Raw genomic sequence first — 15,640 nt, 5'->3', positions numbered from 1 at the left:
AATAAGTAAGAGAAAGAAAAAGGATCTCTATAAAGAAAATAAAAGACATGAGCAGGGAAACCCAACTGGTCAATAAACACATGAAAAGGTCCTTAATCTCACCAGAAATCAGGGAGATGCAAACCAAGACCACAGCACGAAACAACTCACACCAGTCAGATTAGTCAAAATTTTAAGGTCAGAATAACGAGGATTCTGATAACCTGTTGTGGGAGTACACCCATTATGGAAAACAGTTGGCATCATCTAAGAAATCTAAAGCCATACATATTCTATAATCCAGCAATTGCAGTTCTTGGCTTTACCTAGAGAAATTCATGCTATGTGCACCAGATAAACATACAAGAATGTGCAACCATCAGCACCACTCTATTTTTAAAATGTTGCATCACTCCAAAAAGTTCCCTCAGGCCTATTTGCAGTCACTTCCTGCCCTCTTTCCCAGGCAACCACTAACCTGCTTTCTGTCTCTATAGATGTGGCTATCCAGACATTTCAAATGAATGGAATCACACAACAGGTGATCTTTTATATTTCTCTTACTTAGCATTTTTTGGAGATCCATCCATGTTGTAGCATGTATCAATGCTTCATTTCCTTTTATTGCTGAATAGTTTTCCATTGTATGGATGTACCATATTTTGTTTATCCATTCTCCAGTTGATGAATATTTTGCTTATTTCCAGTCTCTGGCTATCATGAACAATCTTGTTATGAATAGTTGTATACAAGTTTTTGTGTGCACATATACTTTCATCTCTCTTGGGTAGATTCCTAGGAGTAAAATTGCTAGGCCCTATGATAAAATTAATGTTTAACTTTTTGGGAAACTGCCAAAATGGCTGCATCATTTTACATTACACCAGCAATGTATGAGTTTCAATCTACATGACTTTTAAAAGAATAACATATCCCGGGAGTTTTTTTCATTGATTTGTAAGAGCTTTTATATACCAAAGACATTAATTCTTTTTTTTCTATATTATAGATGCCCATGATTTAATGTAAACTAAAAAAGAATAAAAAGGACAATTTCAACTAAGTAAATAAAAAACACTGCACGGGAAAAAAGACTGGAAGGAAATAAGCAAACCTACACATTACTGTTGCCACATGTGGAAAACAGATGAGTGAATTCATTTTTTGCACCTATATGTTTTCATTACTATCTGAACTTGCTAAATGAGTATATATTAATTTTCATTCTGGTTATCAAAGTGAGTAAAAAACTAAAAAGGAGGGAGAGAGGAAAAGGAAAAAAAGAGAGGAGGGAGGGAGGAAAGAAAGAGAGGAAGGAAGGAATCCTTAGACTTCATCTCACCTCAAAAAGAAGGCTGAATGCATCTTCCTCCTGACTTGTGAGGTGAACTGACAAGCCCTTAATGAAGACCCCCTGAGGACTTTCCACAATGGTCATTGGTGTGACCGAGGGTCCAACATAGGGTAGAGTGGACAGGAGGTCAAACAGGCTCTCATTATAGATTTCCAGGTAGGAAACACGCACAGTGATGGCATGTGTGGGGCGCTCTTCAATCATCCTAAAAACCTAGATGGGAGATTGGACAGAAGTCACCAAGAGCAGAGCTCCAAATACCCATCAGTATTAGGGGAATTTCTTACCTTAGGAGGGAATCCTTGCACTAAAGGAATTCAGAGTCTAGTGGATGTGACGATCATCAAAAACAACAATTATCAGTAGCTCCATCGGGTGATATTTATTATCATATTGTAGGTTATTGAGGCCTAACTTGCAGATTGAGTACAGCTTCAAGAAATAGAGGCATGGTGAACAGAAAGGACTCAGAAGTGAAGGTATCTTCTTTGGTGGAGTTTTACCACATATAACCCTCTTTGACATCCATTGCTTAACTCCATCCACATAACTCCATTGTGATTACAGCAGAGCAGGGGTAATACCCATCTATGCTCACTCAGCTAGTAAGGGAAGAAGCCAAGCCAGAACTCAGCCTTCTCAACTCCTAATAACTCCCCAGTTCGTATCATCACGTGACTTTGGGCTGGTCCTTTCCCCTCTCTGGACCTTAACTTTCTTATCTGTTAAATGGGGAGTTGGGCTGGATGATCCCTGAAGTACCCCCTTGCTCTAACAGTCTAGATCTATGCTGTCCAATATGGTAGATACTAGCTCAGTGGCCACTGAGCACTCGAAATGCGGCTCATGCAATGAGGAACTCAGTTCTACACTTTATTTAGTTTTAACTAAAAATATAAAACTAATGCTAAATTCAGTTATTGGTAAACATTTAAGTACGTTTGGAACAACTTGGGTTTATATATCTGCTTTTTCAGCTGTAAATTTCGTGAAATCTAAATACACATGTAGAATTTGTTTTAAACTTTTCTTTTTTAGGGGGTGGGAGGAACTATGGTTTATTTATTTATTTTTTAAGTGGAGGTACTGAGGATTGAACCCAGGGCCTCATGCAAGCTAGGTATGCATTCTGCCACTGAGCTATACCCTCCCCACCAAATCTAAATACAGAGCCTACTATTTCTGATGAATATTTAGTGCCTAAATTGAAATGTGCTGTTAAGTGTAAAATACATATCATATTTCAAAGACTTAGTGTAAGGAAAAGGAATGTAAAATATCTCAATAATTCTTGTATTGATTACACGTGGAAATAATATTTTGGCTATATTGAGTTAAAGTATATTATTAAAATTAGTTTCACCTGTTTTACTTTTTGACCTGTGGCTACTGGAAAAGTCAAAATTGCATATGTGACTTGCATTATATTTCTATTGGGCAGCGCTGGGCTAGACTATTAGAGTCTAAGAGGCTGAGCTACTGAAGCTTTGACAGTGGGATGTTAAGGATATTGCTTCAAAAAATTACAGCATGGATGGTTATACACTAGACAGACATTTTCACTTCTTACAGGACAGAGCTTTAAAACCTCAAGATGCTTTTAGGGAAAAGTCCTTTGCCTCCCACCTCCAAAAAGAGGGTCCTCACAAAACCCAGACTAGCGGAACTCAAAGGTAAGCCATTCTGTCCTATCTTAAGTCACACTTCCCAGACCCTCAGGGCTGACTCAGTCCTGAAAGCTCATGCCGTGCCTTGCTTCTACCCTTTGCTCTTTTCTGGGGCTGAGGTGGTGGAAGAAGCCAGAGCAGGCCAGTAAGGAAGCTGTGCAAGGGTCCATATCCCTCTCATTAAAACCAGGAAAGAACACGGTTAGGACTCCTAATTCCTCAATTACAAGGTCACAGATCATCAGAATAGCAAGAAACCAGTCAGCATGTCCAACTCCCTCTTTCACAAATGAGGAAGCAGGCTCAGCGTGAGTATAGGTCAGAGTCTGGAAACCAAACTCCTAGTTTTCACACACACCACCCACCACGTATATCCTGTCTCCCCTACAGGCTGCAACTCCTTTGAGGCCTGGACCCCTCTTTCTGCAGGAGCTGGCCTGGGATGGGCAGCATCTGGGGTAAAGACAGCGGACCTGTGTGGCATCCCACCCATAGGCCCACTCTCTACCTGTTGTAGCGCACGAGGGAGGATCCCCCGGTGCTTGTAATTCTCAGTTGCCCCCGTCATGGTGTATGTCTTGCCAGCTCCCGTCTGCCCATAACACATGATGGTGCCTGCAAACATTTCAAAACACATCTTGGTGACATCCAGGAAGATAGCTCCAAGGCGAGTTCTCCTATCCTGCAGCATCCCCAGTGCCAGCCAGAGCCCTGGTGTGAAGATGGCCATCAGGAGTAGCCAAGGACATCAGGAATTCCTGCCATGGAGGCAGCGGGGGCAGGGAAACAGATATAAATGTTCAAAACACAGACGGCTTCTCTGAATCTGGGGTCCATTGTAGTGCTCTACTCCTCAGGCTTCTGAGGAGAGCAAGGAATCCCAGGGAACAGAGGAAGTGAGGATTTTCCTAGAAAGACAAGGGAGATAAGTGCACTAAACTTCAGCCCTTCTTTAGCAAGGTCAGGAACTGCCAGGTTCTCTGGGCTGGGCCTCCCTGCGGGGCTGGCCAGGCAGGAGGAAAGAAGGACTTTCAAAATCACCAGGAAGAGATGGGAGTGAAAAGGGCATTTCCTTTGTAGACTGCAAGTTCCCACAGGACCAAACAGGGCTGCCAGGCCACTTAAACAGAGCACTGTGAGCAAGTCCCGATCTAGTCCCATTGCGCTCTCCGGCAAGACTTTCATTTGGACCTTTCATGTGCTCTGGGTCTACCATCACCACCAGGCTCTGGGACACAAACCGGTCACCCTGGGCTCCAGTTCCTACCTGCTTTTCTTCCTGGCTTGGGCAGTCTGAGCCTGACCCCATCCCAAATGCTGCTTCTGGGCATTTTCACAGCAGACCTGCCCAGGCAACACTGGGCTGTGGAAATCAGTGTTTGCCCTTGCCATGTGGATGCTCTAGTTCCTGGGATTGGTAGATTTTTACACAAGGGGCCCTAATTCAGCATCTGAGCTGGAGTCAGAAGCAGTGTCTAATAGATATTAATCCTGCACAAAAGTGCAGGAAGTAATCAGCTCAGCCGGGACTCAGAGCCCATTTATGGCTCCACAGCACCCAAAACTCTTAACCTCCTGGGGTCTCTTAACCTCCCTGGGCCTTAGCTCCTCTGTCTCCACTTCCTCAGGCCCCCTTCCCCTCAGGACCAGTGAGGACCACACCTATGTATCACACACAGAATACAATATTTGGGCATCTACACTGAACAGATTTTTAAACAGAAGATCTAAAACTTGCAAACAGGGAACATTCTAGTCAGGAGCCACCAGACTATGCAGGGCAAAGTCTATAAACTGTGATATATTTTTTCTAAGGACTTTTAAATCTTTTCAAGATTTTCCCAATAAATTTTAATTTGTTAAGAAAGCTTTTTTTGGTTAAGCTTTTAAGAAATATCAAGCTGTACTCAAGTTTTTAGTGAAATATGTAAATAATCCCATACTAGAATATGAACAGATTGATTGTGCTGGTAGAGTGAATGGAAATAGCTCCTAGTGGGTAACCAAGAGAAAAATGTTTTGACTACATCAAATTTACCATAAAGACATTATGTTAAAAACTAATATTTGAGGGAGTGGAAACAGGATAATAATTGAATCCCCATGACCTAGACAGAGCCAGGCTCATTAAATCTTCCTGTGAAGGTAGGCTCCCAGGACCACAGATCAAGCCATGCCCACAATGTCACCGAGCAAATTAAGTTTTCCACCATAAGAACATGGAAATAGACAAATAAGCAAACAAAAATTAGCAAGTGAAGTTATATTTTATTTTATTCACCATAAAATACTTGCACCTCATACTAGGGGGTAGGTGGGGAGGGGATTTCCGCAGATTCTTATGTAAAACAAAAGTTAATTAACTAAATTACCATTATAGCCATCAAGGGCCTGAGAAACCACGTCCTTCGCAACTGTCTCATAAACCAGGTCCTGGGAGGCATCATGGAGAACCCCATCCAGCTTGAATGACCAGTCTGTCTGCTGGTTATTGACAACTCCTCTCCGAGTATCTTTTTTTAAGTGAATATCAATGGTCTAGGAAGAGAGAGAGAGCGAAACTTGTTATGAAACTGGTATAAAAAAGTCACTGATAGCCAAGGCCTGACCTGGAAGGAACTTTAGGAAGGTTTACTTTAGGAAGAACAGGGACTCCCATGTATTCTGGACGATCTTTGGGAGTGGGGAAGGAAGCTCCTGCAGGGACACCACACCCCCTCAAGGTGGAAGGATCAGGAGACTGGAGCACTTGTTAGTTTCCACACCTCTCACCCTAATTTACAGGGTGCTGTCTGTCTTGGTTCACCCCATCTATGATATGGGGTCAAGAACATTTACCATGTTCTCATTAAACAAGCTTTAGACAAATTCAGTTAAGCACCAGGAGGCCTTCAATTGGGCCAGAGAGAACAGTGGGCTTGGTGACAGAGGTCTGGGCTTGAGCCCCATCTCTCTGGATCCTGGCGGTAAGGACTTCCTCAGCACTGTGGTGAGCACCTACGCCCACATACACGCTGTGGGCCAGTGTGAGTAATGATGAAATGAGGGTCACAGAACAGGCTCTGGACTTCTCAGTTACTCACTGGTATTAGAGTAGATTGAGGGTGACTACCTTCTTGTCATCTGCAGATTTTTAGATGTAAAGATTCCTAAACAATTTTTTTTTAATGTTTTTCATCCCTCTATAGCAAACCACTGTGGTAGCAGCTGGATCAGAAACATACTGAGTTCGGTCAATGGTAGATTCCAATCTTTGAAATGGGGGCTTCTGATATAAACAGACATTCACTGGAATCTTATCCTGGATGCCCTAATCCGAAGCCAAGACACAGCCACATGCAGAAAAAATATCAACAGAGAGAGGCTTGGTCCATTCAGGTAAGAAATGCTCTGTGCTTCAGTGTTCACTGAAGCCATGTCCAGCAGGGTGCACTTCACAAGGCTGCAGGTGAGTTTCCTTTTGACTGCTAGGACTTTCGACTCTTGAGAAGGTGGCCTTTGAATTCCTCCCTTAAAGAATGTCTCAATGTTGCCCATAGGAGATCCACAGACATCTGCTGAATGGAACCATCCCATACTCTCAAGGTGTCTGAAGCCTGTCATAGGCTTCTGAAAACTTCTCAGGACAGTGGTAGGGACATGGGGATGGATAAATCTTTCCAGTTCTCTTAGTAAGAGTTTCGCCATCTGCTTTGGTAAGTTTAACAGTAATCAACTTAAGACATTCCTACTGTACTTCCTGGGAGATTGTATAATGGCAGATCTGGTCACCAGAAAGTTTTGTGAGTGTTGATAAGTGTTAGTCTTGTGTCAGATACAAGGATAAGGTAAACTTACTAACCAAAAAGGCAATTTAAAATGGGAGTTTCATGAGCTTCCTCAACAGCATTGTAGGGGAGTGCTTTGGACTTGAAGGACTCTAGATTCCATCTGAACTTTTACCAATTCTGTCTTGGTCCTTAAAAGGTTGTTTGCAAACAGGGTCATACTGTAGCAAGCGGGTACAGAGAGATGCCCAGACAGGTGAAGGCAAACACACTGCACTTACTTTGTTGTCATCTCCATATGTGATCATTTCATGAGCAAAGTCATCGGTGGGTTTGACACGGACAAACGCATGAACTTTTTTCCTAGTACCCATTCTAGCTAAAAAGAAGACAGCAAACATTTTCAGTAGTCAATCATCAAACAACAATTAGAAGGGAGGTGTCATTCATATCAGAATATCAGAAAAGGGTGATATGTGGTCCATGTTTTCCTCTCCCACTGAGAGCCAGTCTTCCTTTTTACCCCCTAGCATTCTCAGTGCTCTGCCCACAGGCTGCTGCTCCACAAGACCATGTACTTCCTACTTTATAGGGGGTCTCACCATTTTCCACCAATGACCCCCTAAGAGACTGAAATTCAAAGCAAAAAGAATGCTCCCTTCAGTGGCCTAACTTTAAATATGGTTTCTAGAAATGTTCTGAATTTGAGTCCACTTATACTTTGCCTTATTCATTATATTTTCCTCTAAAATACTATGAAATGAATTAGAACTGATTTTTTTTCATGAACATGCCTTACTTCAGATGTAGCATCTCCTCCTCTACCTCCATTAGACTAACTTAGATCAGAAAAAGATTCCCTGGAAGTATATTTAATCTAGCCTATATAGTCAAATATCCTTTTTTCTCTGCCACTCCATTGAGAGAAAAATCACAGTCCCCTACCTCCTCTGCCTCTCCTAAAACCTAGCTATGTATATACATTTTCTTTCAGGTAGACACACATATATTTGTATTCCTTCATTTATAGTACCACAAATAATTACCATGTATAATAAAATGTTAAAATAAATGTTGAATGTAGCATCATCAAATAGTATGAAAGCTTATAGATATAACTGACAGGGAGGTACATAACTTTCTTATTATATAGAGTTGTCCTACAAGAGAAAAGACTTTCTCAAGGGAAGGGCCATAAATACCATAAACACTCAAGCAAAGTCAAGATGCCAACTAGTAGAGATGCTACAAAATGGATTGTTGTATTGCAGGGAGAGTTAATTGATCTCTAATATCCTGTCCAATTAAAGTATTTCATAAACATTTTTAAAAATTCAATTGTACACCCTCCAAATGATAACTAAGAAAGCTTACATTTTATTGGCTACTAGTCTCATTGGTCAAATCGCACCAGGCCCTCTCCTGAGACTGTCTGGGTAAACCTATTTAATACTATTACAAGGTAAATTCTGGTTCTAACCAGGATGGATATAGGGTGGATATTTGGCGGGGAAGCAAAGAGGGTTCTTAAACAGAAGTAATAATTGCACTGATTTTTATTGCATTAAGGGGGACTTAAAACTTAATTTGCTTTTTAGGTGCCTCTTATACACTGATGACAAAGGATTAAGTATTGAGAGAAAATGTCAAAAGCTCTGTGGAAAGCTAAAAATCCATCTGTAATCATCACCAGTTGTGATAAATCTAGCTAAGTAATACTAGAAAACAAGTTAAAGGTCTATGAAAATATGCCAAATAACTTAATTGTTCAAAACTATTGGGCAAATTAACATAATACAATTTTAAATTGTTCCAAGATGAAACATTTCAAATTTTACATATAAGTTTTTCTAAGATAATTCTAATTTTTTTCTTTTTCCTTTCTAAAATATAAGTTGAACAATAGCATCAAGGAGTTTATGGCCATGTAGTCCTAAAACTGGGCTCTCAGATTTCAGTAATTTCACTTTTATGGAACCATGAACACAAGGAATGTTAAAAACTCATTTAGAGTTAATGTGCCACAATACACAAAACAGACTTTGAATCGAGACAAGACCTGAGGGTCAGGACATGTGCTGCGACATACACTTCTCTTTTGATGTCCCTGGTTGGGTTGGGCCAGTTCAATAAGAAATGAGGCATTTACACCTAAAATAACCTGTACTTTCATGGGGCAGAATAGGGGAGTTAAGGCTAAAGAAAACTCCTGGACACTTGAAAAAGCCAACCAGCAGAGGAATTACTGATTTTATGAAGAGTTAGGGAAACATGAGGCATAGGGAGGTGACTTGATTTCATCTTCAAACTGGAAAACAGCAATGTCAACACAGTTGTTAAGGGAAAAAAAATAGCTTGCTCGTGCTATTGCAAAGCCTCTAACAAATAAACTGATAAGATGTTTAATATTTTTAAAAAGCTAATTTTCAAGATGGACTGTAAAGAAAAAGTCACGCATGACAGATTTCTTTTAATTAGGTAATTATTTCACTTAAAAAAAAGCACATTAAATAAAGAATATTAACAGGGGGAGGGTATAGCTCAGTGGCAGAGTGTGTGCCTAGGATGCACAAGGTACTGGGTTCAATCCCCAGTACCTCCACTAAAAAAAACTAATTAAAAAATAATGAATAAACCTAATTACCTCCCCTCTAAAAAAAAGAATATTAACATGTTATAGATATTATCTAAGAGAGGTTAAATGAGTGTTACCTGATAAACATGATTCCAGATATTTAAAATATTAATGTCCCTCCACATTTCTAATTACAACTTGTGATCACCACTTGATTTCCTCTCACAATTATCTTAACTATCATGAAGTGGCCTTAAGTATCTCTACAGAAGCAAGTTAAGTAGAGACAAGCCCTGCCCTTTCAGTTTACAGCTTCAACAAGTGGGCAAAATAAAACTCTAATCCCTATTACCAGCCCTTCAGATGTCAAAGCAAATAATCAAACATGTTACTTTCATATTTGCCTGCTGTAGGGTGTGTGACCACTTCTCACATTCCTCAAGAAATTATTTTATGGATGTATTTTCCAGGCCACTATGGGATTTTTGAAGGCCAAATTCAGATCTTTTAATTTTGAGAAAATGAATCTGAAAGGTATTCATGTGAGTAAGAAGAATGGCTTGTCCAATTTCAGTTCTAAAGTTTTTGTTTGCAGAATTGAGCTCTAGAAATACAAAGTCACATATAGCTCTAACATGACTCCCCAACTGAGGAAACTGAAGAGAGTATCTCATCTTCAAGTTCACTTTGATCTAGGCTATTGGAAAATGGAGAGTAGGGGGGAGGTGTGTTTGGACTCAAGCAAACATTTACACTCCATCTCTAAAGCTCTGGGAACCATTCCCCAAACCAGTCCGAGGGCTCATCCTGCTGCCCAGGAAAGCTAAGATGCTGCCCAGGGACCATGAAGGGCAGCTCTAGGGGCGGATGTCCAAGCCTCCCTCCCAGCGGCCCCTACCCACTGACAGCCCAAGGTCAGCACAGGCCAGTTCCAAGAAAAGCCCTCCCCTCAGAGCCTGTCCCTTTTCTGCCCAGCACTTTGCCAACATGCACATGCACATGCAATCATCCTACCTGTGCTTCCCAAGGCCCTCCCCATGCTTACACCCATGGCTCCACCTGTGCCACGAGCCATATCCACCTAAGGCAAGCCCTCTCTGTTAACTGCATCCCTCCTGTGAGTTCCCTACCCAGTGGTCCCTCAACACCCAGACATTTGGGGACCCCATGCCATCTTGCACTTACTGAAATAACGCTTGTCACCGTTCTTACGCCGCATCATATGAGTGGGTTTCAGCTCCCAAATTAAATTATAAGCAGCTTAAGGGGCAGGACTGTGCCTTTTATCTCTTTTGAATCCCCCCTCAAAGTCCAGAACAATGCCCAGCACAGGGCAGGTGCTCAAGAAAATGGTGATTGGTGGTGATGGTCATGGTCATGGCTGGAAGTCAGAGGGTGGCTGAATCTCCACATGTAGGTCCATCTTCAGTCACTACTGAGAGAGTCCCAAAGGGCACATGATGTCACTCCCCTCCCACACCACCTCCAATCCTGAGCCCACAGCCCTTCCAGGAGGACACTTGGTTTCCAGGCACCACGGCAAGAAGCCAACTTCAGCCCCTCACCACACTCTTCCTTTTTGTAAGTCCTTCCTTTTAGTAGGGTCTTTCTGCCTCAGGACCTAGTAGGGAATGCCTCTCTCTCATGGGCACCACCCTTAGATACTTCTGGTGTAAATAAGAGAACCGCTGAGGCCACCAGAAGACCTTCCTGCTGAGAGGCTCATGGTTTTCTCATTTGTTTTAGGGGTGGGAATGAACAGAATCGCCACCAAGCACCCCTGAAAGCTCGGTAAAGGGAGAGGACCAGGTAGGACCCTATCTTCCAGAGCTTCTGTCCAGAACAGAGTCTTTCATGTTGAACTCTCATAGCCACCAGAGAGGCAGCAGCATCTGAACCCCGCCCAAATTCGGTCCAGGTGCATTTGCACCTAGCCTTGAGCTAAACAAAAGACTCAGATCCAGGTAGAACTGACCTTTCCCCCTTTTCTAACCCAACATGCTGGATGCCTATGTGGAGTCTGGGAGGCAGTGGGCCTTGGGACCATTCCTGTCCCTCTCTAAAACGGTTTCCGTGTCTGTAAAGCGAAGGATTGGGGCTGGTGATCCCGAAGCCCCTTCAGTTAGAAAACCGACGAATACAGAAGGGTTCAGAAGACTAGAGGTCTGTAAACCTCAGGAGCGACGTAGGACCCTCCTGGAGCTAGGAAAGTTAGATCCGAAGACCCTAAGCCGCAGCTAGGCTGAAAGTGTCCCCGCGATACCGCCCCCTCCCCGGTCAGGGTTTCACAGATCAGCGAACCAAGCTGGGGGACACTCGGGCTGTGTTCAGATTTCAGCAACTGCTTGCCGCCCAGGCGGACAACCCCCTTCCGGCCTCCCTTCTCCCAACCCCAGCGGCTCGCGACCCCCGCTCACCGCTCGGGAGGCAGGAGCCCTCCAGCAGCGCGACCGCTGCGTGAGCAGAGACCCAAAACCGGCACGCGCCGCTGCCGGGCTGTGTACACAGTCGCCGTGGCAACGGGCCGCTTCCGGAGATCCCGGAAGTACATCGTGGTGGCGGAAATGAGATCCGCGGTCCTCTGCTGAGTTACAGGCAGGGTCAGGGCCGAATCAGGAGGACGCGAGATGGGACCAACTAGTCTAGAAAGACTTCGGCAGCTGCAAGCACGAAGTCAGGGTCGGGGTAGCGAGGGAACTAAAGATGCGCAAGAACCAGGAAGCAGGGTGGCTGGGCTTCCGGCGCAGAGTAGTCTGAGACTACGGCGGCCGCGCAGGCCCGTCTAACTCCAGCCCTGCGCTCCGGGCTGCTGTCCGCACGCGCCCTCGCCCCGCCCTGCTTAGTCTGGAGTCGGCCGGCCAGGCCTGCGCAGTCGCGGCGTCCGGGGAAGATGGTGGAGGACGGCGCGGAGGAGCTGGAGGACCTGGTGCACTTCTCCGTGTCCGAGTTGCCTAGTCGCGGCTACGGCGTCATGGAGGAGATCCGGCGGCAGGGCAAGCTGTGCGACGTGACGCTAAAGGTGCCGGGGGCTGGACGGCGCGAGGCTGAGAGCCAAAGGACCCAATGGGGAGGGAAGAAAGGTGGGGGATAGGGGAAGAGAGGTCTAGTGCGCAGAGGGTTGGGGAAAGGAGGTTGGAGGGAGAGCGAGTAGGGGAGAGAGAGATGCCACAGTGGGAGAGGGGGATTGGGGCCGAATGGGGAGATGGATAGGGACAGCCTCTTAGCCCTTAGAAGGAAAGGCTGAGAACGGCGCCGCTGAGGCCCTCAGAATGGATGGAGACATTGGGGTGCCTGCCTCCCTTTTCTGTTACACAGACAAGAGAAAATGGACTTACAGCCCCTCTAGGTAAGAAGGGGCGGTGGCCGTGGCCGTCTCTACATTCTGACGGGCACCGCGGAAGCACCTTTTCTTGCCACCATAGACGTTTCTTTATGCCCCTCGAAGTTAGCTGCGCTGTTGTAGAGGTGTAGGCTTTTCCTTAGGAGTCATTCCTTGCCCTTGATTGTTAGATTACTTCCTTGTCTCTTAAGAGCTTTTAACCTCGGATCTGGAAATCTTTTGAGGTGGGCAGCTATCCTTCCCGACACTGAAAGGCACACTCCCAGCACCACCACCTCAAAGGTCTCGGAGAATGGATTGATGGGCTGCGTGGGGAGAGGGATTTCTTGACCACCTGTTCCCTATTGGCATTCTGGGCACAAGAGCCAGACTTCGTCCTGTGCTTTGCATCCGTTCCCACTGGAGAGGCATGCTGTGCTACTCCTTAGCTCAGCTGCTGAGCCACGTGAAGAAGCCCTCCAGGTGGGGAGATGCTGTTGCAAGCCGTGTTCCGTGGTGGGCTTTGGCTAGAAGGCTGCCAGCATTTGTGAAGGACTCTGTTGGAAAAAAACAAAACAAAAACAGAACTATGTAGAGATCTCTTTGTTCTATAGGGTTAAGGAAACTTTTCCTTTTTCACTTATTTGAGTCAGACCTCTGGAGACAGTCGAGTAGAATAGTTAAGAGTGCGGCTTTGGAGATAGAAGGATTTGGATTACAATCCTAGGTATAACCTTGGGCAAGTTACTTAATCTCTCTAAGCATCAGTTTTCCAAATGTAAAAATAAGGATGATTCCTAATTCTTAGTATGAAGGTTAAATGAGAAAATTTGTTGTATTATTTGCATAATGCCTAGCCTAAGGTTTTTGTCAGTCTAAACCCCTCCTGAAGGAGATTAGTTTTCCTGGAGAGGAGTCAAGTGGACTGAGAGGGAAAAGCATCTTTAGTGTGGAACCAAGAGGTCTGAGAAAAATGAGCTGGACTAAAGGAGGAAGAGGAAGTAAATATAAATGAGAAATTTTTGTCCACTGTGATTGCATAGTAGTAGACTTTGAGGCTACTAGAGATTTGTAAGCAAAAGAGTGATCTCGTTATGGCACTAACACTTGGTGTGAGTAGACTGGTGAAAAGCAGTAATGGGGGAGAATTTTCAGATTAAGATTTAGGCTGTAAGGGTGAGCCAGGGAAGACACAGAGAAGTGAAAAGGGCCAGATCGCCTGGGTTTGAATCATGGCTCTGCCACTTATTAGCCATGAAAACAGCACTGGTGATTCTGTTCCTTCATCTGTAAAATGGGGATTGTCACCTACCTAGTAAGATTGCTGAGGACTCCACTAGTTAATGCACTTAAAACGATCATGTAATGAATACTCAGTAAGTAGTAGATATTTATGAATAATAACTTAATGGGGTAAACGCATATGTTCAACCTGCCACTTTGAATTCATTTTAGCTTCTGATTAATTTTGGATGTTTCATCTAAACATTATGTTCATTGCCTTAAAAGAGTTTGCAAACCATTGATCTACTTGAATAGCTTGCATTTTACAGATAAGGATCAAGCCCACAGGGAGAACAGGCTTGTCCAAGGTCGCAGATTGAACTGAGCAGAGCTAGGACTAGAGACTAGACTCCTGGAGTCTGGACTCCAGGTCAAGTGTTCTTTCATGCTCTACTGTTGCCGCTTCTATCACTGACATGACTGAACTGATTTCAGCTGATAGCATGTGATTTAATCTACCTCAAGTCAGTTGTACTCATCCTTTACAACATGTCACCTTTTCTATCTTCCCAAGTTTTAGGGAGAGTGTGACAGGCAGCATTAGCAGGCATGTCACTTTCTCAGAATTCACTGCCAACTCCTGAACCTTGCTTAATTTTCTTTTTGGGAAAATCTGTTGTTTAAATTCCTTGGGTGCCTGTTGGATAGTTAAGTAGAGGCATAACAGAAAAGAGTAATATATTAGATTTTTCAATCACATTCTGTATCTTTGGTGACTTGAACCTCTTTGAAAAACTGAAAGTGCTGAACCCTCTCAGAAAAATGCACATACTTTTTCAAACATGCAAAATTTTCCATTTGGTCATGGGAGCAATTCCCATGAAGCCCATCTTTGGATCTTGGATGATGAATCAAACTGAATAGTATTTTCCTATCAGAAAAAGCCATGCTACTTCTCTTTGGCAAGTCATTTTATCTTAAAGTTTAGGAGGGTAGTAGTGCAAGACTTCTTGGCACCCTGTAGCATAAGGCTTAGTCTGAGTAGAGAGGTTTTCATCCACAGAAGTTCTCGTCTCCTCTTCTCAACAGTTGGTTTCGTCTCCTTTTCCTCTGGGCTGCCAGGAGCCCAGTGCTCAGGCCTCATCTGTCTATTCATCTGGGTCCAGCAAATTTGGCAGACTCCCCAGATGCAATGAGTGTTCTCCAAACCTCTTCTTATTCATGAGATTTATACCTACCAGATTCCTATATTTCTATTCTTCTCTCACATACTCCTTTCTTTTTATTTGTGAGAGCAGAATGGGATCACCAAACCTGCATACTATTCACTGACCCATAATCTTAGAAGAGGGAGGAGCCTCCTCTCCCCACACACACACACACACACACACACACACACACTTTGTTTTGCAACCACTAGTAAATGGTTCCTCAAAGATCTGCTGGCATCAGTCTTCCCAGCATTTTGCCAAGGCCCCTGCCAAAGTTTTGAATCCACATCTGAGCATTTAGCCTTCAAAAGGAAATGTCTTTTCCGTGGGTGAAAGGCACAGTATTAGAATACTTCCTTTTGACCCACTACACTCAAGTACACAGTTTTCACTGAAACTGACTTCAAGAGCCACACATTTGAGTCTGGAATCTCAGCTAATTTGTTGTCACACTCATTTTGTGATGAAAGAGTAGGTGGAGGAGGATATGGAAGTGAGGGAAGGACTTGTTGATGCACATCATTTTTATGTTATGTGTAGTGTA

The 15,640-nt window shown here is 43.7% G+C and overlaps 2 protein-coding genes, 1 long non-coding RNA gene and 1 other non-coding gene across 9 annotated transcripts in view; 3 read left to right on the top strand and 1 right to left on the bottom strand.

Moving 5' to 3' along the window:
• KIF9 (kinesin family member 9) overlaps positions 1 to 11,911 on the bottom strand; it is a 41,773-nt gene extending 29,862 nt beyond the window's left edge. Inside the window, exons 1-6 of one of the 3 annotated variants that reach the window (XM_010997283.3) lie at positions 11,760 to 11,855; positions 10,528 to 10,777; positions 7,049 to 7,146; positions 5,373 to 5,538; positions 3,509 to 3,615; positions 1,322 to 1,546 (exon numbers count right to left, since the gene is read on the bottom strand). In XM_010997283.3, coding sequence (XP_010995585.2) covers positions 1,322 to 1,546; positions 3,509 to 3,615; positions 5,373 to 5,538; positions 7,049 to 7,146; positions 10,528 to 10,564 — 633 coding nt within the window. In that variant the 5' untranslated portion in view covers positions 10,565 to 10,777; positions 11,760 to 11,855. Of the gene's footprint in view, positions 1 to 1,321; positions 1,547 to 3,508; positions 3,616 to 5,372; positions 5,539 to 7,048; positions 7,147 to 10,527; positions 10,778 to 11,759 lie in introns of all 3 variants that reach the window. The other 2 variants (XM_031470198.2, XM_031470197.2) reach the window with 2 other exon arrangements.
• LOC135323350 (uncharacterized) lies at positions 488 to 6,494 on the top strand. Its single transcript, XR_010384863.1, has 4 exons — positions 488 to 520; positions 989 to 1,812; positions 2,906 to 3,006; positions 6,189 to 6,494. It is a non-coding gene; the product is annotated as an uncharacterized LOC135323350 (long non-coding RNA).
• Positions 9,297 to 9,369, top strand: TRNAP-AGG (transfer RNA proline (anticodon AGG)). Its single transcript has one exon. It is a non-coding gene; the product is annotated as a tRNA-Pro (tRNA).
• A 169-nt stretch (positions 11,912 to 12,080) lies between the features above and the next one.
• The window catches only part of KLHL18 (kelch like family member 18), a 47,713-nt gene continuing 44,153 nt past the window's right edge, over positions 12,081 to 15,640 (top strand). For 2 of the 4 annotated variants that reach the window (XM_010997275.3, XM_010997268.3), the window contains exon 1: positions 12,081 to 12,361. In XM_010997275.3, coding sequence (XP_010995577.1) covers positions 12,233 to 12,361 — 129 coding nt within the window. In that variant the 5' untranslated portion in view covers positions 12,081 to 12,232. The remainder of the gene's footprint in view (positions 12,362 to 15,640) is intronic. The other 2 variants (XM_010997261.3, XM_031470203.2) reach the window with 2 other exon arrangements.

This window comes from Camelus dromedarius, chromosome 17 (assembly GCF_036321535.1).
Source record: "Camelus dromedarius isolate mCamDro1 chromosome 17, mCamDro1.pat, whole genome shotgun sequence".
NCBI classification, from domain to species: Eukaryota; Metazoa; Chordata; class Mammalia; order Artiodactyla; family Camelidae; genus Camelus; species Camelus dromedarius.
The sequence above is the reverse complement of the archived record's forward strand: the minus strand, read 5'-3'. Positions and strand labels throughout refer to the sequence as shown.